Here is a 25,880-nt window from a genome sequence, read left to right as displayed (position 1 = left end):
GATTCAGAGATGAGGCAATTTGTGCTTCTGGGTTGAAATGAGTAACTGATCCTTGTTGCAAAGTTACATTGGATCCCTTCCTGATGTTTTTTCATGTCCCATAGAGTTTTTCTCACACAAATCTAATTATTAAGCAGTTATTAGCCTGATGAGGAGACAATAAGAGGTTCCAAGCACAAGCTCTGGTCTTTGAGGTTATATTGATAATAAGGTCAATGGGATGATATTTTCAGATTATTGCCTCACCTTAGTGGTAGGAGGTTTTAATAGCCCTTCATAAATGTTGAAGGATTCTCTTTATGTCCATGTAATGTTCTCACCTTGTAACTGCGGTCCACTCTGCACAGTCTATTACCATCGAATATGCAGTTAAAAACATCTGACTGGAATTCCAATGAAAACAGGCCTCGCTTTTTTTTAACTCCCCCCCTTTTTTTTCACGCTCCAGGATGAGATGGAGGAGCTGAGGTCTGAGATGCTGGAAATGAGGGACATGTACATGGAGGACGATGTCTACCAGCTGCAGGAACTGCGCCAACAGCTGGAGCAGGTAAGATGCAGACGGCTGTTATTTGCTCTGCAATGTCGGCTGGAAACTTCAAAAGGAAAATCTGGTGCATGGTTTAAAGCGAGACAAAGGGTCATCAGTTGTCTGATAGGAGCTTTTTGATGCCGGGGAAAGATTAGTTTAACAAAATGATCCCCAGGCTTTCCTTCAAAGTGGCGTCAGCCTTTCATTTTATAATACTTAAACATCGAAACACTGTTTTAACTCTGGCAACATTATGTCCTTACACTTACAGAAATGCTCCCAATTATTACTAAATGTCTCTTTATTAGTCAGCTGACTGCTCATGTTGTTTTTATGTAGTCAAATAGAAGAAGTTGTGTTAAAGATTATTTATTAACAATATTCTGCTTAGCTCAGATAAACAGCATTTCATTGATTGCATCTAAATATCCAGTGATTTGCATTTTGTTTTCTATCGACACTTCAATTTAAAGCAGCTTATAAAATAAAGACATCATTCAACTTTAGTGGTATAAAAACAGGATCTATTCAAAACTGTAAATCTAGTATCCCTCTAATAGGCCAATGCCAAACAAATCCATTCAGTTGGCTGCATTTTATAAATGTGCACAAATTTATCAATTAACACTGTAAACAGATGTGTTCTGAGCAGTTTGTTTCAGTAAAGGTAACAGATTTAGTGTCATTTTGCATAAATGTTTTGTTGACTGCATCTAAATGGCTTAGAAAAATGTCTGATAACATTATTTGTTTTTTTCCGGTCAGGCAAATAAAACCTGCCGTATCCTGCAGTACCGCTTGAGGAAGGCAGAGCGGCGCTCTCTCCGCGTGGCTCAGACGGGGCAGGTGGATGGAGAGCTGATTAGGACGCTGGAGCAGGATGTGAAGGCAAGTGTTAATATCAGCAACGTTTTACAGAAAATGTAAACTGAGTTCACAAAACGGCAGGATGACGGCTGAGATATGAGGTGTTAGTTTACTGGCGTTGAACTTTTCATTTATTTTTCTTTCTATTCTGAAGAAAAAATTAAAGCTCTTTGCATTAGAAATAAAAATTGTATTAGGTGGCTTATTTATTTTTCAGTTTGGCAGCACCATGCTAGCCATAAAAAGCTAATAAAATGGACCAAAAAGTTAATATTTTCTAAAAAAAAAAAAACCTGTTCTGTGTTAAATAGAAGCCAATTTAAACTTTTTATTTTTTAAGAGGAAGAATAGTTCAAATTGTTAATGCAGATCTAGTTAGCTATTTGCAAAATAGATAGAAATGTATTTGCTGTTGGGCTTTCAGCTAGTTTTTGGAACAATTCTTTTTTTAAGTTGGGCAAAAAAATGTAACTTTAGCATTGAATGAATAGTGTCTTTAACTGTGTTAAAAACCAAACAGATTTATGGGCGGCGGCAGTGGAGGAGTTAAGCGAGTGATCCATGTTCAGAGGCTTTGGTCCTCCATGTGGCTTTCACCGGCCGGGTGACATTTGCCAGATGTTTTCCCCTCTCTCTAATCCCATTTCCTGTCTGCCTATCTTTGAGAAATACAAAAATAGAGCCGTAGAACCTAAAAAAATTTTGTAATACAAAGCAAAAATCCCCCCCACCAAAAAACAAAACAAAAAAAAACAAATATATTATCTGTTTTGATGACTTTTTTTTTTAAATTCACAGATAACCATAAAATATGATGGTCCTTCATCAAATTAAACATAAAACCAATATATTTTTTGACTGAAATAAGAAGCTTGTTGGAGGCTAACTAAACACCCCAGATTTAAATCTAATCTAATCTAAAAAAAAAAAAAAAAAGTGAATTTCTCTGCTGTGAGATCAATAAAGCTCATCTAATAAAGCAGAACCATTTAAATGGCTTTGTTTCTTAACATGGACTCTGCTTTTAAATATGGTTCCACAAACTCCCAGTACATCCTGTCACATACACAGTAAATTTAGAAGTGGAAGTTCAACTCCCTTGGGGTAAAGTTGCCAGAGCTTGAACAGCACTCTGAATAGGTGTAATTTAACACTTATCAGGATTAAAATGATCTAAAATGAGTTTGTAGTGTCAAAGATGAACACCACACTAGTGTTAATCATTAACAGTAGTGAGCTGCATTGAAACCGAGGCTGAATCAGTGGAAAACTGACTGACCGCTGTATAAATGCACCACCTGGCCCTTTGTTCACCATCAGCAGCCAGTGCAGGTGACACAACGACTAAGATGGTCTGAGCTGCTTAAACCGATGACTCTCCAGTTTTCTGACGAACATTTGATGCTTTCAGTGCATGCATACTAATACACGTTTTCACAGATGGAAATTCTCGGTGTTAATTCAATCCTCTTGTCATTTTTGGCAAAATGGTTCAGCTTACGTAAAGTTTTACTACGGTTGTGTTAGAAATAACGTTTCAGAGTGAGACTTAAATTATTGAAGCTTTCAGTTTATATCAAATTTATATAAACGTTCTCCCCCTGCGTCGATCCTTGTTTCATTTTCTGAAATAAAGGGATGGCATGAGGCTATGTTTGCCAGGCTGTGTTTCAGGTAGGCTGAAGGATGCTTAAAGAAACCTGAAGCACCTTAGTAGGAGTTTCAGCTAGCCTCATCTTTTCTCACAAACACAGTCCCTCCAGAAACCCTTCATAGCCACAGATACAGTTAATGCAAGCGTCCTTCAGAGCTCTGCAAACACTCTGCAGTCATCCCAGTCACTTCAGGAATCCCTGATAAAGACTTCAGAACATAAACACTAAGTGAATACAGGCTGTTTTAGAGACTTTTGTCACCCTCACCCTGGCCTGTGGATGCTCTTTGTTAAATTTCCAACGTTCCTCCAACATTTTCCACATCCAAGAGGACACAATGAGGTCTTTATACACTGAGAGGAGGAGAGAGAGAGAGAGTGTGAGAGCGCGAGGCCGTTGTGTCATTCGGAGGGCTTTCCGCCTGCTGCTGCTGTCTGTCTCTCTCTGCGCTTGTCTCACCATCTGGTTGTTTTTGGAAGAAGGAAGGATAGGAAGGGAAGAGATGAGAGTACATCCTGCGCGCGTGGAGTAAAAAGGGGAGGAGGAAAGGCTGTTTAAAAATTCAAATCAGCCAATCAGGGTGAAAGGATGAAATTAGGTTGGAGGAAAACAGAAATCAGCCTTTTAAGACAACATCAGGAGAAAACAACTTCCAGCTCAGATAGAGTCCCAGCTGTTTATAGGCACATCATTATATTTACAATGGAAACTTGATGATTTACATCATTGGAGGCGGTGCGCAGCCAGTGGTATTCCTGTGTGAAAAACACACAGAGAACAATGCATGTAAAGTATTTAATGCCCTAAAGAAGAAAGGCAGTGGAAAAGAGAACATTTTGCAATTAACTTTAATGTAAAGCTATTTACTCTGACAGGAACCTTTTTTAAATAATCGTTTTAAGGAAGATCTTTTGTGGCGTACTGCTTCCTACTTGCATTTCCTGTGTTAATATTGATCAGCTTTTTGTGGAAATAATAATACCGTAATAGAAACTTTATTGAACTCACATTGGATAAATTTACCTCTGCATTTAACCCATCCACTAGGGGAGTAGTGGGCTGCCATCGTGGGGCGCCGGGGGAGCAATCGGGGGTTAAAGGTCTTGCTCAGGGACCCAGAGTTGCAGTCTGTGGGAGTGGAGCTCGAACTCAGAACCTCAGGATAGCAAGCTCTATGCCCTAACCACTAATGCCCTAATTCTTTAAATATTTCTATAGGCAAAGCCTGCATCTGTTCTTATTATTGGAAATGATGAAACAGGAAAGAGGAAGAAAAACTATCATCTGACCCCTTGGTGTCTTCCCCACATGGTTGATCGTTGCTCCCTGGCAGCGAAGCCTTAACCTCAAACTCCCGGTGGAGTTACGCCATGCTGCTCAGGGTAGCTGCGTTCGTCTCCCGTTGTTTGTGTGCGTGTGCATTAAGCCTCTGCTAATCTTCTCATATTATCGCTCCTTATTCTGGCAGCTCAGTCATTATCTTTAGGAAAACAGAGGCTCTCCCTTCACTTCACTGTGACTCAGCTTTCCTGGAAAAGCACTAAATAATAATGAGTATATAAAGAGCTATAAAATAAGTAGATGAGCGTTGTTGATCGGGGGGAGCAGCTGTTGAAGCTCTGCCATGCAGATTTAGAAAGTAAAACCTGTTTCTGTAGAAAACTGATGGCTTTGGGGAGAATCTCCTGGTTTTCTGTCAAGTGGAAAAGAGCCAAGTTAGCCATCTGTCTGCAGCGCTCCCTTTTCTATAGAATTTTTATCTAGAGCAAAAACTCCAACAGTATGCTGTTCAAAAATACCCACCCTTAGGCAATCTGTTTCTGATATACCAGTACACATTAGTTATGGGCTGTTTTTATATTTCTGGATGGTATCGACTTAAGGTTTTCTTTAGGGTCTTGTATAATAAATTTAACTTTAACCAAAAATAATTCTTTTATCTTGAGGATAAAAGAAAAGCAGATCTAATAATGTGCTGCAGGTGCTTTGACAGCAGAAGTAGTAGAAAGCAATGAAGTATAACACAGTTTAAGCTTATTTCCATCTATGAATTAAAGTTTATGCCCACAACCTTTATCTTATTTTAATACAACAATTGAAGTTAATCAGAAACACTTACTCCTTTCCTGATATATATCTGACATGGTTAAAAGCTTTGTTGCTTTTTCTAAATAGGTCAAAGAAATCTGATACTTTCCCATTAGATGATATCAAAAGAGAAATGATTAGATTGAATCTGTGGCTAATTTGCTGGTGCAGATGAGTTGAATGAATGAAATGTTTGATCAAATGCATGTTAAGAGGAGGTCTGGACCTGCAAAAATATTATTAGAATAAAGATGTTTAAAAACGAAATCATCCAACGCACTTTGTTCTGCTTAGTGCTTTGCAGCTCTAAGTCCAGGCTGACCTTAACTTACTCCACAGCTCTGTCCTGAGCTGCTTTATAAGAGTAAGTGGCTTAAATACTGTTGGCGCTTCAGGTTCCAGATTTGATGACTCACTCGCATGCAAATGCAAAAACAAATCAGCAAAAGCCTACATGCAAACTATCTGCTCTCTCTGAACTCTTTACTCTCGGTTTGTGGAGTCCAGGAGCTGCATAAAATAAAATAAAAAGATTTTTGTCACATGGATGTTTGGTGATGAGGAACGTCCTGTTATGGGGATCACATGCTCTAACTTGTGTCAGTTTCAGACGTCCTGTGTTGGTCTCTTGCATGCACATGACCTAGCGACGCAATGTTTGTGTTTGTGTGAAATGTGGAGAGCGGTCGGTGTGGTGTGGAGCCATCACATTCTCCATGAGAACATCTCACATCATTTCCTGTCCTGCTCTCATTCCCACAGGCTGCAGACATCTGGACACGCACTCACTCACACACCCACTCACCCTAAAGCATAAAAGGAAATAGTTGTTGGTATTCTCATGGAACCAACAAGCATGACTTTATTGAAGGGGATGATGCTATCAGACATCTCTATTACTTTAAGGGTTTACTGTCTGATTTCTGTTTAAAAGCAAATATATCCTTTGTTTTGTTGCAGACANTTTTGTATATCTATGCCATGTTTCTTTGTGTACAATCTGCCGTTTTGCTTTTCAACAACCGCTTTTCATAAGTACTCAACATTTTTAAATAACTTTATACATCCTATCAGATGCTATCATTCTTTATACTCTGAGAAGTGGAGAGAAATTGCCTTATAACCAGAATCAGATTATTTCAGCTATCCTCCCATAGGAAAAAAAAGCACCATATCTAAATGCTAGCAGGTCAGGGTAACAACATGGTTCTGTTCGGATGCTAGTGTGGAGTCTGAAACATTAGATGGATGCGATTTACAGTATCCAAATACGTTGCAGGAAGCTGCTAAACAGGACACTATCAATTTTCTAAGTTTTTGTCAAGGCAGGGCCACAGTTGGGTGCTATCAATGCTAAACTTTAAAAAACAAAACAGATGGCAACAAAAAATAACATTTTATTTGTACTTTTTATAAAGTTAGGAATTTTTATCATCTAAATTTGTGCAAAAACGGACAATTCGTTAAGAAACCGACAGAGTTTATAAAGTCTCCCATCAAAAGAAAATTATAAAATCACACGAGTAATTCAATTACACAAAACTAAAAAAAGTAAACAATATTTACTAAACGTAAATAAGTATTTACTTAAAAATCAGTTTTTTATGCTTTCTAAAAGGTTCAATGCAGCTGTTTTTGTTTCTGTTTTGGTTGGCAGTAGTTCTGACTTGTTTCCATTCAGCCATACCGCCTTCAGTCTGGCTCATGCATCCTGACTTCCTGATTCACTTAGGAGCATGTGGAGGGGGTGTACTAGTCATTCCTTCACTTTGAGAACTCTAGTTCACAGTTAATTCAGGATGCAAGAGAGAGAGCAACACTTTTAGCAGATAACAACAAGGCTAACAGCATTGGAGCGAAGCTTTCCTGTTTTATCTTTTTAACCTCTTTCCTTTTACAGTTATTGGAGCTAATGTTGCTAAGATAAAACGTTAAAGACAGTTTAAAACAGCAGCTTCCAACATATTTGTGGTATTGGCAGGTGGATCTCTAACTAGGGCTGAAACAATTAATCAGAGCAATTCTGATTAATCAATTATTGAAATAATCGTCAGGTAATTTAGTAACCGATTAATCGTTAACTGGAATGTAGAGAGTCTAAAATGGGCCTTTAGCTGACAAAGCAACCCATGTAGAGCAGTAATTATACCAAGTTATAAAAAATATATAAAGATTTTGCATTAAAGATAAAAAAAAAAGCTTTCTTCTGTCTGATCCATGCAGAACTCTACAAGTGGAAATGTTTTAGTTTCACTTGGTTTAATTTAGTTAAAATGCTTCTTTAAGGAATCTTTTGCCATTGGATTATTAATTGATTAATATAAAAAATAATCAACAGATTTGCAGCGATGTCTCTAACCCAAACCTTTAATTCAAGGCTCCTTTTGAGTAATGGTAACACAAGGTCAAAACCTCAACTTAACCCTTAAAATAAGCTGCTTGTAGGAATTTAAAGATGTAACTTATAAAATGTAATGTTATAGAAGCAAAATGTGATGTCACAGTAAGGAAATTCAATTTAAGTTTATAAAGAATCTTCTCACTTAAACTCATTAGAAGAAGGAAGCAGCAATGTTCCCTACATCCATATAAACAGGCCGATCCCTTTCCCATCACCATTTGTCATGTTCTGTGTGCCAAAGAGAAAACCCAACCCAGTCTAGTTGGTTTACTGTTTGAGGTCAGGTAAGCTGCTCCTCCTGCATCCTTTTTTCATCCCTGCATGAACTTCTCCCTCATCCCCTTCCTTCCCGCTGCTGCACCATGTGCTCTAGTGTATAAGGTCCGTTACCATAACAATCTCACTCCCTGCATCCGTGCAGACGGTTCCGGTTTGCCTGAGTAGGACGTTAATGCTTTAAGGCTTTGATTTAGTTGCTTATTTATTACAGTCTTGGGAAATGAACCATGTAATTAGAATGTTTGTTCTACAACTATAACCCCATAAAAGCTTAGACTGTTTAAAATGCTAGATAAAGATGTCCAGACTAGCGCTTAATTAATGTGTTTGGCTTTAATTGTTTTTTTTTCTTTACTACATACGTACTTTAATGAAACTGTCAGTTCATTGCAGGTGATGTAAGACAAATGTAATCATGTGGAGCTTAGTGTATTTTATTGATATTTTTAACTGGAAATGTGTATTTTGGGTTTTGTGAAGGGTAAGTTAAATAAAAGGTATTATTATTATAAAAATAAGATTGATCTCACCTCATTTTATGGGCGAATATGTGGGTTAGTGCGCAGAAAACACCCACAGACTTTTACAGCTGTTAAGTTTAGTGGAGGATTTGTAGCTCTGTGGGTATCTTGCTGTATTTTGAGTCTTTTTGGGATGTTTTAAATGAAAATCTTCCAGAAAATTTTAAAAAGTTAATGTTTGTGTCTTACAGCAGGGTTAGGGTGAAAAGACAGCTATGGTTCACCATTTGAACAATTAACATTCCTATTCCCAGCCTCATCTAAAAACTTAAATCTAATGGAAGATGAATGCAATAGCAAAACAGAGGAATCATGACATGTTTTTGAGAGATAATGCAAAGAGGGAAGTGCTTTACACTTCTTTAAGAGAAGGGACCAGTAAGCATGGAAGGTGATTGTATGAATACGTTTGAAAAGTGAAAGGATGGTTGTTGATGTTGGAGGTGAGATCACACATTTCACCAGCCAAACAAAGCGCCAACGATAGTGAGAATTCTCCACATTCCTTCACCCCCTGCCACCTCCCTCCCTGTCGCTCCGTCTCTTTCTTCCTCCCTCCAGAGAGATGATGATGATGATCACAGGCTGAACTGGAACAGCTGTCATGCCACGGCTCCCTCTTCCTCCCTCTTCCTCCCTCGTTCATATGGTTTTATATATAGACAGGAAGCACGCCACGGGTACTGTAACATCCTCTAAGTGGAGACGTAGAGGTCACGATGTTGGAGGGATGTTTGTCATAGTCGAGCAGCACCATTTCTAAGCTTTAAAGCAAGCAGGATTGAATCAGGTGAAATTGGGTTGTAAAATCATTGCAAATTTTTCATACTTTGAAGGATTCTTCATAAGGGAATTCAGTGGGAAATGATAGTGTTCACTAGAGCTGAAATATGGACATATCTCATGTTTTCATCCCGTGCTTCTATGTTGTTTTATAGAAGTGTCCTGTGAACAAACATATTAATATGCAGTTTTAGTAGTGCAGTGATTTGATCTAAACAAATAAAATAAACAACCTAAGCCATGGTGAGGCTGCTCAATGGTACTCAGTTAACGGGTCGTCCTCATGCATTAAATTAATAAAACTTGAGGTTCTTGGCTTGCAAAGCATTTTTGATCCAGCGCTCCTACAAAATTTTAAAACCCAAGGATCTTACATTTGCAGTGATCAATAACAAAAAAACAAAACCTACAAGCAACTTGCAAAGATGAAGACGGTCAAAAAACTGTTTGTTTCTGTCGCAATCAGCACACCTGCCGTGGGACTACCTGTGACTCCATTTAAAACCGATGAAGCCACCCACTGTCAATTTTAGGTATTTCGGCAAATAGGAAAATAAATACAAAAACTCCAAAATATGGCTCTAATAAGTAGAATTTGTTATTTAATGGCAATACCTGACTTTACATTATTGTGCACACATTGGTAATGGAAACACACCTATCTATTCCCACATTTTTCATCAAACAACATTAATCTCTGGAAAACAGAACCCATCTCTTGCAATGGTTTCTAATGGTGATGGAGGTTTGTTGAGGTTCACAAATCTCCTCATTAAAATTTTTTTGATTTTATTTCATTTTTATATGTTACAAAAGGGACAGTTTAAGGTGGTTCAGCAAGATTAAATTTATTGAATAAATAACCTGAAGCTAAAAAAGCCATGGCTTCATGGTTTGGAAATAGTTATTTAGTTAAGTATTTTTAGCCTAAGTAGGAAATGAATTGAATTAATGTAAATGGTAAGAAAAACAAAAAGAAATAAAAGTTATTTAAACAGCACACGTTCATATCTGATTTCAGATCTGTGTTTGGGAACAAAAATGGAGTATAGATTTCATAACTTTGTAGTTATCGCAGTTTCCCCTGTAAGCTGATTCTCTGCTCCATGTTAAACCGTAGGGCTCAGCATTATACCAGGCTGTCCATTACATTACAAACAACCACACTTTGCAAGCACGTTTAAAAAAAAAAACACTTTTCTTCAGAGGCGTCTATAAGACCTGAGATGCTTTTCCATTTAGGATGAGTCATCATTTCCCAACGTGAAGCCTCAATGATTTGTGACTCGATAAACAGCAGACTGAGCTTTAGTGCTGAGCTTAATGGAAACACGGGCTGAACAATGTTTCTGTCAGCTTTACGCACCTCTATGAATAATTATGCTTTACTTCACTTAATAACAAAAGGCTAAAGCACAGAAGACCATTAAACACTGCAAAACTCTACGTATTTATATCAAACTACACAAAGAAACATTTAAAAATGAGTCAGAAGTGTCTGAATGCCACAGTGTTGTAGATTAAAGCTGAGGGGCAGTCCAGTTATTTTAAAGCACCATGAAGGTCAGCAAAGTCTTCACAATTATGTGTCGGAACGCGTTGCAGGTTTTTCTACCATTGCTGCCAAGTAAGACAGGAGGGCTCTGTTTATCTGTTTTTGTTCCTCACATCCAAAGAAAACGGAGCTAATTAAATCTAGGTGAATAAATTAATCATCATGAATAAATAAACAGCAACCTGTTTATGAGTTCAGGCATAACATGTCAGTATCCATATGTTGCCCTGACCCTGGAACACATGAACTGTGTTGAGGCGCCTTCTGCTGCCTGTCAGAAGTAAGTTTATATTCAAGACCTGTGAATGCAGATGAAAAAGTTGGACTAATGGTTCTGGATAATTCATTGTTTCAGCTTTGAGTCAGTCTGAATCTGTGATGTTTTAATATTTCCTGAAACACACGTGCAGATTGGCTGAGTGACCATTTCACATTTTCAAACTAGTCTACATGCTAGTAAATATTTCTAAATATTCTTGGGGAGAAGTGAAAACATATCTCTCTATTATGACACCTAGCTGCAGGGATAAACTGTATATTATGCGCCATTGCATCAAGTGAACATCATGACAGAGAATTTGCTGTTAGAAGCAGGAGAAATGGGATCTAGGTTGCCAGACTGTTGCTGCTAAGCATCAGAGTAGGAGCATCTGAAAAACAAGAGATTTAATGAGGTGGAAAGATTTAAAATATAATGAAGGATAACGTCGGATTCAAACCCATGTCAGCCATGGGTCGTGCGCACTAACCACTGCGCCACCTGCAGGCCCACCCATGTCATCCTTAAGTGTAACTTGAGCAAATGTGAGAGTTGATTGTAGACTTCAGCTTAGATGGACGTCATGTTTCTACAGGACTCAACATTCTGGAGTACCATACCTGTTCCAGTGAGGGAAAGTTTTCAACCCTTCAAAATCATTGTAAAATGTGGTTGGCAGACTTTCAAACATGTGATCATAAGTTATCTGAGTGCATTATAGTGATAAACAAATAAAAAGGCCGTGTGCAACATTTATTATCATTATCGCTTTCACTGCAATGTTAATGAGACCAGTGCAATGCACATCTTTCTTCATTAGTTTCTTATAGTTATTGATTTATTGCTTGTTTGTACTATGATGTACTTTGTTTGTTTTCAAAATAACTAAAAAAGTTATACAGATTTTGCTGAAATTTTCAGAGACGCTGCTATAAATGATTAGTATTTGGTGATGAACCTGCTCAGTATCTAGACCCTGGAATCTGTTTTTGAAAGACTCTGTGAACACAGGTATTAACTGATGGCGGAAGTCCCAATATGTTGGGGAAATTAGCTTCCTGGTGGAGGTCTGCGCTCTCCGACTGCTTTCTTAGTTTGTTGTATCAACCTGCCAAGGACACTGCAGACAGAAATTAGCCTAAGGCTATAATCTGGCTTATTTACAATGTCTAATGTTCATTCATATGCAATGTCCTCTTTTTCTATTCATAGATTAATAAAAAATTATCATCAGATGGGAATTTTTTATTTTAACTGAATTTGAATAAAGTACTTTGGCTGGTAAAGGATTAGGGGAATGTTTAGCAGTAAACTTTAGGTCATGGCATTAAAGTGGTCATTACTTTTACCACCTACCCAAGCATCTTTACAGACCATATACATCCCATCATGTGGGCTGTAGACTTCTATGGATGTGGACCCAATGGCTGTGTCTGAATGTCTGCCTTAACTCCTAACTCCTCAATCACTATGTAGATCTGGGACTATATAGTGGACTTTATAGTGAACTCAAGTTAAATGACCTTTTGGACAGATGATCACTACTTTTGGCTTCCTGTTGGTCATGTGACTCAGCCTCCCCGTATGGTGCAGCGCCATCTTTGTTATTTATCACTGCCACAACAAATCCCATGATGCTGCGTGAGGAGAGCTCTTGCAAAGCAATCTGGGATATATCTGCTCGTCTAATGACCATGGATGATCACTAATTTTCAAGGTGGATAGTGGGAAATTTCGAGTCCACTACTTTTTCATCCACTGGACGTTCGCACACTCCTTTAAAATGACGTAATCACTATATAGTGCCCATATGTAGTGATAAGGGCGGACGTTCGGACACACAAGTTTTTTGTGATATTGACCTCTAAATTCCTCAGCTCTTAATTCAATCTATGTCAGAGGTCACCTTCAGGGGTCTAGTTGAGTCCAGAGCTCAAATGATTCGGGTTGATTTTACAGGAATGTGCAAACTAAATCACTATTAGGCATGCGGTTACATATTTAATCGTATTGCTGCATGTTTAATTTAACCTAATTCTCCCCTTTACAGAGGAAAAAAAAGATTCAAACATCTTTGCCGCTTTTATCAAATATTTTAATTGGAAAAACCCGCAACAAAGAAAAGTTGCCATGCCAACACTGTTACAATTATGTCCAATCTTTTTTCCCTCAACTTGAAAAAAAATAATTAAAACATTTTTTCATCCATTCTTGTATGTCAAAGTATGACAGAGGGTTCTCTTTGGGAGTCTCAAAACCTATAATTGTACAAGACTGAGTTAAAAACACACACAGCCGCTTTATCTCTGTAACGGTCAACCGTTTAACAAGTCTCCTTTGTGTAGATTTTATCAGAGGGGTTTTACATGCAGCTGCTTTTGTGTGTACTAAGTGTGCACGCGTGCAGACGGAAGAATTACAGCTGGAACAAGACTCCAGTTGTTGGTCACAATCGAATGCATACAATCACACATGCTTTCCATGAAACATGTCTTTTTGGTGGCGGCCATGGAGTCGTACACGAGGACGTTTGTGCTCTGGTCTGTGTGTTTATGTGTGCTTTGCAGAAGACCTCAGTAAAGACGCATCGGAGAAACCCAGACTGGTTCAACTCCTTCACTTTTTTTCTGTTTGCCTCTTATGTAAAGCCACATTTTGTTGTACAGATTGAACTCCCTCCAAAGTGAATTTTAATTACATCCTGAAGTGCTGTTGCTAGGTACAAATCGGAGACTCAGTGGTGTGAAATTCCTTTGCATTTCCCTTTAACACAAAAGAACAATTAAGTATTTAGCAGGAGTCAGAATTACAAAGAGGTGTTAAGAAGTAAGACGTTTTAGAAGCAGAGGAGTAGAGCAAAAGAGAAGTTAGAGGAGCTCATGCAGTATTTGATCTTAAAAGTCCAAATTTCTGTGTTTAATGTTAGGATAATGAAATAGAAGAAACAGCAAAATTAAAGTTTCACTGTGGGAAAACGTCAGCCTTCAAGCAACTTTGAATATAACGTGTCTGGAATGTTAAACTTAGCTCTTTGCATTTTGTTGTTTCTCGTGTCTCCTGACAAAATACTATCTACTATCTTACAGCTAAGTTTCATCACCAGAATAAATGACTTGTTGTAGTTTTAACGTGTTTGTATAGGTTTTAAGTAGCACCGGTACTTATTTTAGCAATAGCATTGTATTTTGTTATCTTTAGGGCTAATTTACCAGGTGCAGTTCTTGAGAAGGGCCAGGGCTCCTGTAGTACTGGTGCTGGCCCCTGTAGTAAAGACATAATAGTAAATAAATGTATGATCAATAAATTATGATATCCTCTGGACCTGAACTATAAATGATACATGTAGGTATTTTACACTAGTTTTATTATTTAGGGGGAGTTATGGCCTAGTGGCCTAGTGGTTAGAGCAGTGCGCTTCTGCTCTGAGATGGTTGCAAGGGTTAGGGTAGTACCTGGTTCGATCCCCACAGCCTGCGCTTTGGGTCCCTGAGCAAGATCCCTAACCCCACACTGCTCCCCGGGCGCCGCACTCTGGCATCCCACTGCTCCCCAAGGGGATGGGCTAAATTCAGAGGTACATATATCCAGTGTGAGATTAATAAATTTAAATTATTATTATTATTTATTTTAATGAGGTATGATCAAGTTTTCATCTGCTTTAGCTGAGGTTTTAAGTGCTGCAAAGGGCTTTTTGTTTCTCTTAGCATTTCAAACGATTAACCATTGCACTGTTTTGTTTTTTCAAAACTTGTCACAGTCTTGGTTCTGTTAGGTTTTCTTTTGAGTATTTAGTTTTAATTTACTCCATGTTTTCTAGTTTTATTGGTTTAATTCCTTTTTTGTTGTGTTTTTTGATTATATTTGAGTCCTTAGGTTTTTATTTGTTGCCCTCTGTTGCCCTCTTGTGTTGGTCTCCTTTTTCCCTAGCTCCTTTCTAGACTCCTCTCTTCACACCTGCTCCCAATCAGCTCGTTAGTCCTCTCTTTGTTCAGTCAACTGTTATCTTTAATTAAAAAACTGCAAGAACTCACCTCTGCCTCTCAGCCTCTGCATTTGGGTCCTTAAACCACAACCAAACCCTGACAAAACTAAATGTCGGTGCTCCTATCAGAGACATTTTAATGAAGTTATTTTATTTCACTCTTTTTCTTAGGTGTTGACTTTTTAGTTAGAATCTCCTTCTTAGACAGGGGTGTCCAATATCATCCAGAAATGGTTGTAGATGTTTCAACTCTTAAACAAACCTGATTAAGAAGATTTCAGACCGTACAAAAGCCAGTTATTCAGTCAACAATGGAAATCAGGTCGACTAAACAGGGAAACATTTCAAAGATCCAAGACATTTTCCCACAAAGACTAACTTAAGGCTCCTCCGTTCTAACAGGACTTCATTTTGACTGGGCAGCAGTTTTTTTTAACTATATGATCTGTGATTCACATGGTTAACTTTGTGGTACATTTTATAGCTAATTATTCCCCTAAGTTAGCACAACAGTTTAAAGGGAACTTTAAATATATAACAATAGTATTGTTATATATTGTTGGGAATTAAAAGTGAACCAAAAGAATGTAAAATGACTGAATAATGCTGCTTGATGAAATAGATTGAAAAACCATAATTAAAATATAAACAAGAGGATTATAGGAAAGGAACTGGACAAATTAGTGAAGGAAAAGCATTTACAATAGGCTATTATGTTAGAATGTTTATTTCTGAATTTACCACAAAGAGTTTAAATAGTCTTTTTTTAATCCCCAGTGTGCAAACACACAAAAAACACTAAAAAACATGAATTGGAGCATGGTGGAGCCCAGGCAGGGGTTGCTGGGGTAAAATAGGAGTGGGCAGACAGGGCTGCCATTGTGGGACTCAGCTGCACACTGGCAAGAATTCAACAAACACACAGAGAAGTGGGCATTCTTACCCACAGTTATACACAGAAACACAGGCAGTGGAATAGAAGATAACACTTAAGATAAGCTGTAGATGAGAGCAGTCACATAATGGGAAATTATTCAAAGCCCCTGCGGTGAAATTTGGATTTATCTGAGTGTGTAATTGTTAGATAAATCCGTATTTCTGTCATAGCGCCATGCAGAAACACTTGGGTTACTTTTCAAATATACCATTACACTGTGAACAAACCAGTCCTAACTTCCACTTTTTCTAAAATAGATGATGTGGTCTGACACATGGGCCCGTTATAACTGTTACTGATTGAAAACTCATCTCAGAAGCAGACTGTGGTTAATGAATTAATAAGACTTACCCTGAGTTGGAGCATTGATCATTCCAATCAGTCATTTAGCAGAAAATTATTTTCCAAAGCGGTTTATAAGTTTGGATAAGCACACAAGTTTTAGTCAGTTAGAATGCTTTCATTTCAAATTAATAGAGTTCGAGTCCTTTTAGGAGCCAATGAGCGACTTTTATGGCACGCTCATTTATCGTTTAATTGGTTCTTTTGATTAGCTTCCAGTGGAGACATTAAAGTCCCATTTAATTAAATCTAATAAAGCTTTTCAGAATTAAAAAGAAACACATTTGGTTTTAGGTTCGATATTACACTGTTATACCTGAGGCACCATGTTGGGTTGGGGGATTTCGGAATGAGTCGGGTATAGATGGCATAACAGTAAGATGGCGCAACAATTCTATAGATCGTCCAGAACCTGGATGGGTTTTCAAAGATCCGGAACGGTCATGTAGGATTAGGAAAAAAAAAATCCAGAGAATCTGGATCATTTGGAGCCTCCTTAAAACATCCATAGGAAGTTAATTAGGGTTATTTTAGTGTTAGCCGCATATCTGAGACCTGGGTAATGATACGTTTTTCTTCTACTTTGGAATGAATTCTGTTGAATTAGGAGCCAAATTTGTCTGTCAGCACTAATAATTTAAAGTACTGCTGGTGAGGTCTCTATGCACAGAACCTGATACTGCTGCTCTGTTTGAAAACAAAGGCAAAAAAAAAAAAAAAATGGATTTCCAAACAAGTAGTTATCAGGCTTCCTGTGCATAAAGCTTAGGTGATGCTATGCTCTCTATGGAATATTACTGCAAACTGAATAGAATATTTTTATGCCACTAAAATCCGTATAGGGCATGCACTGGGAGAACAAAGCAGGTTATATAGCATCCGTAATCCTATTTTCAAGTTATATCACGTGACTTATGGAGATCATTTCCATTTTCTATTAGATTTCTGTGGAGGGATCGCTGTGCCGTCTTTAAATCACTGCACAAGATATCAGGCTTGGTCAAACCCAGAGGAAAGGAAAATCTGAAATGAGATCTCCAAAATGTTTCATGTAGTTCTCCTAGACAACTATGAGATCTGTGAGACACCAAAATGAGACTAAGGTTTATTTCTCCTGTGTCTCAGTTTTTTTCCTCTGGAGCAATAAGATGTACTAAAGCTCCATTTGGTTTCCTTTCAAGTTTCAGAAAAGATCTCAAGCTCAAAGTTAATTCTCAGACTTCCTCAACTTTTGTGTCTCCTTGTGATCTGAAGCAGATAAATCAGAGAGCTCTCTATGAACTACATCTAGTCTCATCACATATTTTATGTCCTTTTTGGAAATCATTAAACACAACATTCCTAGAATTGACGCCACCTTCAAAACAGTATGCGACTCTGAAATACAGATAGCTGTAGATCACCAAAGTGGGGGCAGTCTCTCCATTTATATATCCAGGATTTTCTTTAGATATTACTCAGTTGGGCGACCGTGGCATCGGATGCAGGAGTTTGCCTTCCTCCATCTTTCATTGTCATTATGTCCTTGGAAATGTGACTTAAATTGCACGTGAAGAGAACTGATGCTTGTCAGAGGAACCAGTGTTGGTGGTGTACGGCAGCTACGCTTGTATCAGTGAACTCCAGGGCAGCTGTGGCTTTAATGTGGTTTGCCATTATGGTGTGTGGTAAGCGAGTGTGTGTGTGTGTGTGAATGGGTATATTCAGGTTTTGCAAGGTACCTACTATAAATCTCAACTTTGACTTCTATACTGTAATGTTAACATTGCACCTTCCATCCATCCATCATCTCCAGCTTATTCCATCAGAGTCTAGGTGAGGCCGGTTCCTATCTCTGGCATTCTATAGGGGAGAGGCAGGGTACAGCCTGGACAGATCGCCAGTTTGTCTCAGGGCAACACAGAGACACACAAAGACACACAACCACGCACACACAAACTCACCGGACAATTTAAAGAAGCCACTTAACCTAGTGGTCATGTTTTTGGACTGTGAAAGGAGTACCCGGAGAGAACCCATGCATGCACGGAGAGAACATGCAAACTCCTTGCACAAAGATCCTGGGGTGGGAATCCATTCTGGACCCTTCTTGCTGTAAGACAACAGTGATACAAACTGCACCACCATGCAGCCCACGTCTGACCTTATTTCTCCTATCAATTTTATGGGAAACACATGAGAAACACTTCAGACAAAATTTTAACTATACTGAGGCTGAGATGAACTTAAATCTGTCTCATGAGCTAAAGAAGAGCAAGCTTTGAGTAGAAACATTTTCCTCTGGGAATGCAGCATGTGTGGAAAAAAAACATACCTCCTCCTATTTCCTCTCAAGCTCTGAACACACTGCTGTCGGGGGTGATATGTGATGCACATCTGCGGATGGTGTAAAGGCTATAAACTGATGGTGGAGGTGCAGAAACATCTCAATGATCTAGAGGTATACTTAAGATTGTGACCTAATGTGATACCCACAGTGGCAGAACGGATGGGAAAGAAGCAGGAAAAAAACTAATGCCGTGTATAAAGAGTTTAGAAGTATCATAAATGGCCTGAAACCCCAATGAGGTTACCTAAATTTGCTGTGGTCCCATGATCTTCACATAGTTTAGGACAGTGAGACTGCTGTGTGAGGGGGGTGGACTGGTGCAGTGGGGTCATTTTTAGTGTCCTCCTGCTTTAGTAAATCTTTTCTTTTTTAATGTACCCATGTCTTCTACTGTAAACAGCTGAAGTGCTTATTCATGCATTTGTTTAATAGATTGAAGTCATTCTTTAAAATGTTTTTTCCAGTTTAATATGTCGTATGAAACCAGATTATGGGATATTTATATGAAGCTACATTGTTAACCCTTTCAGTTGCACACCTCCATCCTAGCTTTTCTGTTGTGAAATGTTTAAAGGTCCCCTTTTAGAAACACATGGACTCACACGTGGTTTTCTCCCCCACTGGTTTTACGTGCTTTGTTTAACCAAGTGCAGTTTAAAATAGATTCAAATCTGCTGTGATGTGATTTAATGGTGTATTGACTTATGCGTGGTTGGCTGACCATGGTTTTGAACCAGACAGTCTGTAATTTTATTGTTATGGTTTTAAGTAGACTAAAGTAAAGATGAGAGAAAGATTACATCTGGCTGGAGGCCGTAGTGCAGACATGAAGCAGTTGACTTTAGTTTCACTGTTTGACTTTAGAAACTTTTAATGAACAGCTGCCCTTGACTTTCAATCAGACTTTCATGGGAGCAATTTGGGTATAAAATACCAGAACCCTCCTGAGACTTTTAGGGGTTTAATAGATGGGGACAAATTCCCCTTTATGAACTTATAGAAAATAAAACTGACTAAACCAAAAACTAGTCCAATTTATTGAAAAATAAATAATTTTATGCATTTAGTGTCCTCATGAATACAGTTTTTATTTAATTAATGGGTGATCACATGAGCGATCGGATGTAATGAAAGCTTATAGATATAAAAGGTCCTTTCTGTTCTCTTCTGTTCTATACTCATACTGTAGCAGCAATCTTTTTTTGCCTATATATCATAAGTCCACCATCTTTTCAGTAGCAGCAACAGATCCAGTCAGGCTCTGTTCAGTAGAGATAATTGTTGGTAGAAGGATAATTTGAAAAAATGAAATGGGCACCCCTGAGCATCCTCCTCATCATAATGTTATAAAACAAACAAAAAAAGAGTGTCTTTAGTCAGGGGCCTCTTCAGGCAGGATGTAATACTGACCCCTACAGGAGATCACTCCTGCCCATGGTAGTCAGCTTCTACCAAAAAAAAAAAAAAAACTGATCCAAGAAACATGCATTATTGTTTACACCATTTAGGTTTCTTTGATGATCAATCAAGTGATTTTGTATAAAAGTGAATGAAAACATTTTTGAATTGGTTCTTATGAGTTCTCTTTAGTTGTTCATTATATGAACACAATCTTAAAAATCCAAGAATTTGATGTGTTTTTTCTTCTTTAAGAAAATGTTTCTCTTTTTTTGTTTTAAAATACCAATGATTCAAATCTCTGTTATGCTTTGTAGTCAGAATCCTTCACAATCAGCATGAAATGAGCTGATCAGACCTTAAAGACAGCCAGAGATCTGGATCAGCCATAAACAAGTGCTAATAGTAATTTTCTATTATGGCTTAAACAATTAATTGGATTATTCAATTATTGAAATAATCGTCAACTAATTTAGACTAAATATAGTAATCAGTTTATTGTTAGCTGGAGTATAACAACTGTGAAGTATGCTTTTAGCTGTCAGTGCTACCCACTAAGAGGTGTAATTATATCAACACATTTTGCATTTAAGCTTAAAAACATTTGTATTGCTAGTGTTGCGCCAATGCCTTTTTTGGCTAATACCCGATACCTGGCTATGCAGTATCGACCGATACCGGTACCATACTGATACCATGTGTTTGAAATTGATGTGTGTGTGTGTGTGTGTGTATACTGTATATGAAGAACTGCATACTACTTGGATGTAAAATAATTGCCATCATGGCTTTGTCAAGCTGCTGCCTACCTTTGTGAAGCAGGAAAAAAACTAAAACAAAGTGAATCCAGTAGAACTTCTTATTGCCTACCTGGAATGGGTGACAATAGTTGAATAAACTTTTGGCTCTCAAAATTGTATCGGTGCCCTCTTTGTTGGTACTCGCTGAAGCCAATACCACCATTTTAGTGCAGTATCAGAGCCCTGTCCAATACTGGTAACGCTATCGGTGCAACGCTAGTTTTTACCTGTCCAGTCCTATATCCAAAATAAACCTGGTTTATTTTGGAGAAAAAAAATCTTCTTTAAGGAACATTTTGCTATCCGATAATTAATCGAAAAAATAATCAACAGATTAATCGATTTGCTAAACAATCATTGGCTTCAACCCTAATATGTATAAACATTTAGCATTTAAGAAAAAAAGTTGTTTGTCTGTCAATATGCTCTATCCAGAACTCCTCAAGTGGAAATGTTTTAGTTTCACCTGGTTTAATTTATGTAAAATATCTTCTTTATGGAACCTTTGGCTATCCCATTATTAATCATTTAATCGAAAAAATAATCTGCAGATTAATCAATTTGCAAAATAATCATTAGTTACAGCCCTAGTCTCTATGGATATTTTTATTGTCAGTTTGAAATATCAACAAAACACAATTTAGCCACCTCCTTTATTTTGCAACAATCAGTAGATTACTTACTGTCCTTTTGCTTTTATTGCTTATGAAATGGTATTAGTAAGGCAAATTATGTCAGAAAGATTGTTGGTATTATAAAAGTAAGATAAGCTACATCTTTGCAGTTTTAGTAGCTCAGTCTGCTAAGTTCTCCTTTTCTTCTTTCTTTAGGTGGCAAAGGACGTCTCCATTCGTATCCATAGCCAGCTGGACAGCGTGGAGAAGAAAAGGGGCCGCCTGGAGCAGGAGAATGAAGAGCTCAGAGTCCGGCTGCAGGACCTGGAGGTCGCTAAACAGGTCCTGCAGCAGGAGATGGACAAGGTAGGATTAAATTGTTTCAGCTGGTCCAGAGAAACAACTCCTGCTTTAAGTTATACACAAGCTGTATATTTTTTTCAGTCCCACTGTCCTTAATCTCCTCTCGTTTAAGCCCTGCCCATCCATTTAGTTCATAAAGGTCAGGCAATATGACATATGACTGGTGATTTGCCAAGTGTTTTGGTAAAGAACTGATTTCTTTAGAGTCATTTATAGACTTCTTCCTGTTTAATTTTATTATGTGAGTAAAGTTCAACATCTATTTGAGATCAGATCTCAGATTGTCATTTGAGCAACCAGGGTTCATGAGGATCCTGATCTATGGGCCTTTTCATTTAGGTCTGTGGTGCCTGTTTTGCCTCAGAGCCTCGGGGGCATTCAGGCTTTTATCTCATCTGGTGTTCACTTCATTTCTGCCTCTAAAACTGCTTGGGGGAATTTGTAACTAAACCAAGTGTGTTTTAGAAAAACACTTTTGTGAAAACCAAAGGGGGAAAATGTGCCGAGGAGCTGCAGCGAAAATAATCCAAACCAAACTGATGTTATGATCTGCTTGAGCTTCATGCCTTTTTCTGCTTTCCCTTCTGATCATCATAATCTTTTTGAACTGAAGAAAATGTCTCTGTTTAATTTCTTTCCACTTGACATCTCTTTCCCATAACCTCTAATGGCCTGATGGCCCCGGCTGAGGCCCCTGATGTGGGTTAGATTTGGATGGCTGGTTAGGTTTCTGGCAGCTGATCTGGGTTTGTTTGCTTTTGTCCTGTTGAACTGTTTGTTCCTTCAATACACTCAGAAGGTTTTATCTTGTGTTTGGCTGCAGGGCAGCTGAGAGGGATGCATGTTTTTGTTATTTTATCCCTATTAGCCATCTTCCATCGAACTAAGCTTGTAGTTTAAGCAACAGCAGCGCTAGTTTCAATGTTATAAATGTGTAATAAACTCCTCCCATCACTGGGTATTTAAACATCCTCCCAACAAAGATTTGGACAATGTTTTAATTCAGAGGATCCTGGTAATTTCATCCCTTTCATTCACACTCTTTACCAGATTTTCTGGGTCTGAAAATAAAAGATTAAAGTCCATAAATAATGACAAAAAGGTTTTATTTCACTATTTAATATTTCAGCTCACAACATCTTTCTGATTGGGTTTAGTTTGCATTGAGCTGACAAAAATTCCAGAAGCAGTGGTCCTTCTGTGACATTGGGTCAGTGCTTTGCTTTAAAATTAAACAAATTAGGGTTTCAGCTGCTATTGGTTACCTTTACAGCATCTGTAGCAGGTCACCTGATGAAGATAACTGCAGCATCCAAGACAGTCTCTCTTTTATGGTGAATTTTAGTGTAAAGGGTGAAAAACACCAAGGTTATTCGGGGAACAACTGATTCGATCTGCACTGCCTCTGTAAGTGTTGGAGTCCCAAATATGATCAATGCATCATAGATTATGTGAACGTTAGAATACTGATATCTGGATCACTTAATTTCACATCCTCGTTATACTTATCGTCCAAAACTGTCTGTGGATGTCAAATGTAGAGCTGTAACTAACAATCATTTAATATTTGGGTAGCAAAATGTTCCTTAAAGAAGATTTTTTACAGAATTTAAACCAGTTGAAGTAAAAACTTTCCCACTTGATGAGTTCTGGATAGATCGACTAAAAAATGTATATATAAATATTTATTTTACAATTTTGGCATAATTACTCGTAGAAGTGGGTCGCTCTGTCAGCTAAAGCCATGTTTTAGAGTCTCTATACTCCGGTTAATGATTAATCGATTGCTAATTAGTTGGTGATTATTTAAATTATTGATTAATCATGATTAATTGTTTCACCCCTAGTTAAATGGCTTCTTTAGACTCATTGATGTAGAAACTACAAGGCTGAAGAAACTGATTTGTAGGTTTTTCTATCCATTGAGGCTAGTTGTTGACTGCTGATTTGTTTTTGGTTTTTTTCTTTAATCGAATTTTGTGACTCAGCTGTTTTATTCCACAAGTTGATTTTCTGCTCTGTTGAGCCAAAGTATAAAATCCCTTCCAATAAGGAAGCTCTTGCCCTCCTTACTCTGATAATGATGATTCAGATTTTGTGTTCAATGAATATCTCGCTCATTAGTCTTTAACATCAGGATAAACTCTGCAGCAGCAACGCTCCTCGAAGCTGTTCAACATTTCCCAAACAGCAACTAAAAGCTACAAAGCGATTAAAAAGTTTTGCATAATTGTGAAGTGGAAGAAAAACTAAAAACAGTTTATATTGGTTTTGGCTTTAAGGGTTTGGAACAATTGGGTGAAATTGCTCCACTTGAAATTCAATGTAGAGCATTAGTGGGCTTTAGTTTTCAAATCCTGTCCCTGATTCTCAGTCTATTTATAAGGGCTTTGACTAAGGCTTTGATTTAAGTCCAAACGAGGGTTAAGCAAGAAAAGATTGGGATCCACTGAGTTAATTTAAGGCCAAGAAGTTGAATTTCTGTCTCATCTGGAATCTTCCTCCATGTTTGCTATGTTCCAAATCAACACGAATTCTTAAGCCTTTTTTCTACACCTAGACGTTTTTTTTGAAGTATCGCATTAGATGAGCATGAGGGAAACATCAAACTTTAAATGGTTTGCATGGTCGTTTGCAATGCTTTTTGACTCTTTTGAAAAAATAAAAAGTTAAATGAGCATAAGAGGAAAGGGAAACACGTATGTAAAATCATTTCTCACTTAGTGAATGTTTACCTCACTTGACTGATCAGCTGATTGAAATCATGGGTGATTTGCATGTTAAAGCAATGATACAACCAGACTGAGAACTCTTTCCTCTGGGATTTTCCACATTGCTCATGCTTGAAACAACAACGGAAGTTTCTTCTTCTTCTACCTCTATTTATTGTGTTGCATCCCGGGATACCCGGGGTATTGAGTAGTCAGATGCATCTGAGTGTTGGTTCATACAGTGTGACAGCATAAATTGCAAGCTATGAACTGTTGAATTCGTACAAATTTGAGTTGGGGCTCTGAGCAAACATTGAAAAAATAGCACAGTGAATCCCAGGTCTTATTGTTCAGCCCTTCAGTTTTTATTGACAAGTCAACTGTTCTCTACCTTGTGCATCTTCAGATAATAGAATATCTCTCTGTCTTTAGTCAGACTGGTCTGTAAGAGGACTGACCTAGGAACTAAAACAAAAACAGTAAAAGGGGGCAGATAACATAGCTGTGTTTTGGAAACAAAGAGAGATGAGGGACAGACATTAATGCACAAAGATTAGTGTAATAAGGAGAATTAAAAAAGCCACATGTGAACACTAGTGTGATGTAAGCACTCAGACAATGGAGGTCTTAAATTTCTCAGCTGTGAGTCTGGTTGTTGAATTATTGACTATGTAGCTGCTGCAGCCCACAGTCTGCGCTGATATCGATATTCTTTAAAAAGCAGAGGCATGCAGGGCTGGAGCTGCACCTTTATGCCTCTGCTGTAAGCTGCCAGTGTTATACTGAGGAACAGGATAGACTGTAAAAAATGGGGCTTGTCTGCAGAACTAAGGCTTTTGATGAATTAGTCCATATAATGCAGATTCCTCTGCCAAGTTACTCACCTTGCATTGGGATCTGTGATCTTCGGCTGCCTCTTCTATGTGGAGTGCTCTTGGTTCTGGAGGAGATGAGCTGCAAAGCGCAGTGATGCAAGCAGGATTCTGTCATGTTTCTTTAAAGACGCTTAAGTTTTAGATCCTAACATATAATTTAAATAATGTTGAAAGTTAGGACTGCATCATCCATATCTGCACACTGTCCTCCTGTCATGTAAAGCACACATTATCAATAATGATTTCAATTAAACTGACACTTTTTTCTGCTCCTCGTTTTCTCCGTCCCTGTTTCTCCTTCCTCCCATCCCTCAGCCACAGCTCCCCTGTGTTCTTTTAATTTATTTCTCCCCATTTATCATCTCCTCCCTATTCTCTCACCCTCTCCTCCTCCTGCAGAGACGTGCAGGAATGCTGAAGTAGGGCTTTTAATTTCTCGCTCCCTCCTTTCCCTTCAAATCTATCTCGAGTCCATCTCCTCCTTCACCTTCCATCCCTCCATCATACCAAGGCTGTCACTCAATCATTCTCTTCCTCCATCCTGTTTTCTCATCTGCCCTTCCTGTTCTGAAAGCATCGATCTACTCCA

General features: G+C 38.1%; 1 protein-coding gene across 3 annotated transcripts in view; it reads left to right on the top strand.

The window, feature by feature from the left end:
• soga1 (suppressor of glucose, autophagy associated 1) overlaps nucleotides 1-25,880 on the top strand; it is a 109,752-nt gene that overhangs the window by 5,690 nt on the left and 78,182 nt on the right. For all 3 annotated transcript variants that reach the window (XM_015398307.1, XM_015398305.1, XM_015398304.1), the window contains exons 2-4: nucleotides 449-550; nucleotides 1,298-1,420; nucleotides 21,559-21,708. In XM_015398307.1, the coding sequence (XP_015253793.1) occupies nucleotides 449-550; nucleotides 1,298-1,420; nucleotides 21,559-21,708 (375 nt within the window). The remainder of the gene's footprint in view (nucleotides 1-448; nucleotides 551-1,297; nucleotides 1,421-21,558; nucleotides 21,709-25,880) is intronic.

Source organism: Cyprinodon variegatus, unplaced genomic scaffold (assembly GCF_000732505.1).
Source record: "Cyprinodon variegatus isolate N-32 unplaced genomic scaffold, C_variegatus-1.0 Scaffold925, whole genome shotgun sequence".
Classification (NCBI taxonomy): Eukaryota; Metazoa; Chordata; class Actinopteri; order Cyprinodontiformes; family Cyprinodontidae; genus Cyprinodon; species Cyprinodon variegatus.
The sequence above is the reverse complement of the archived record's forward strand: the minus strand, read 5'-3'. Positions and strand labels throughout refer to the sequence as shown.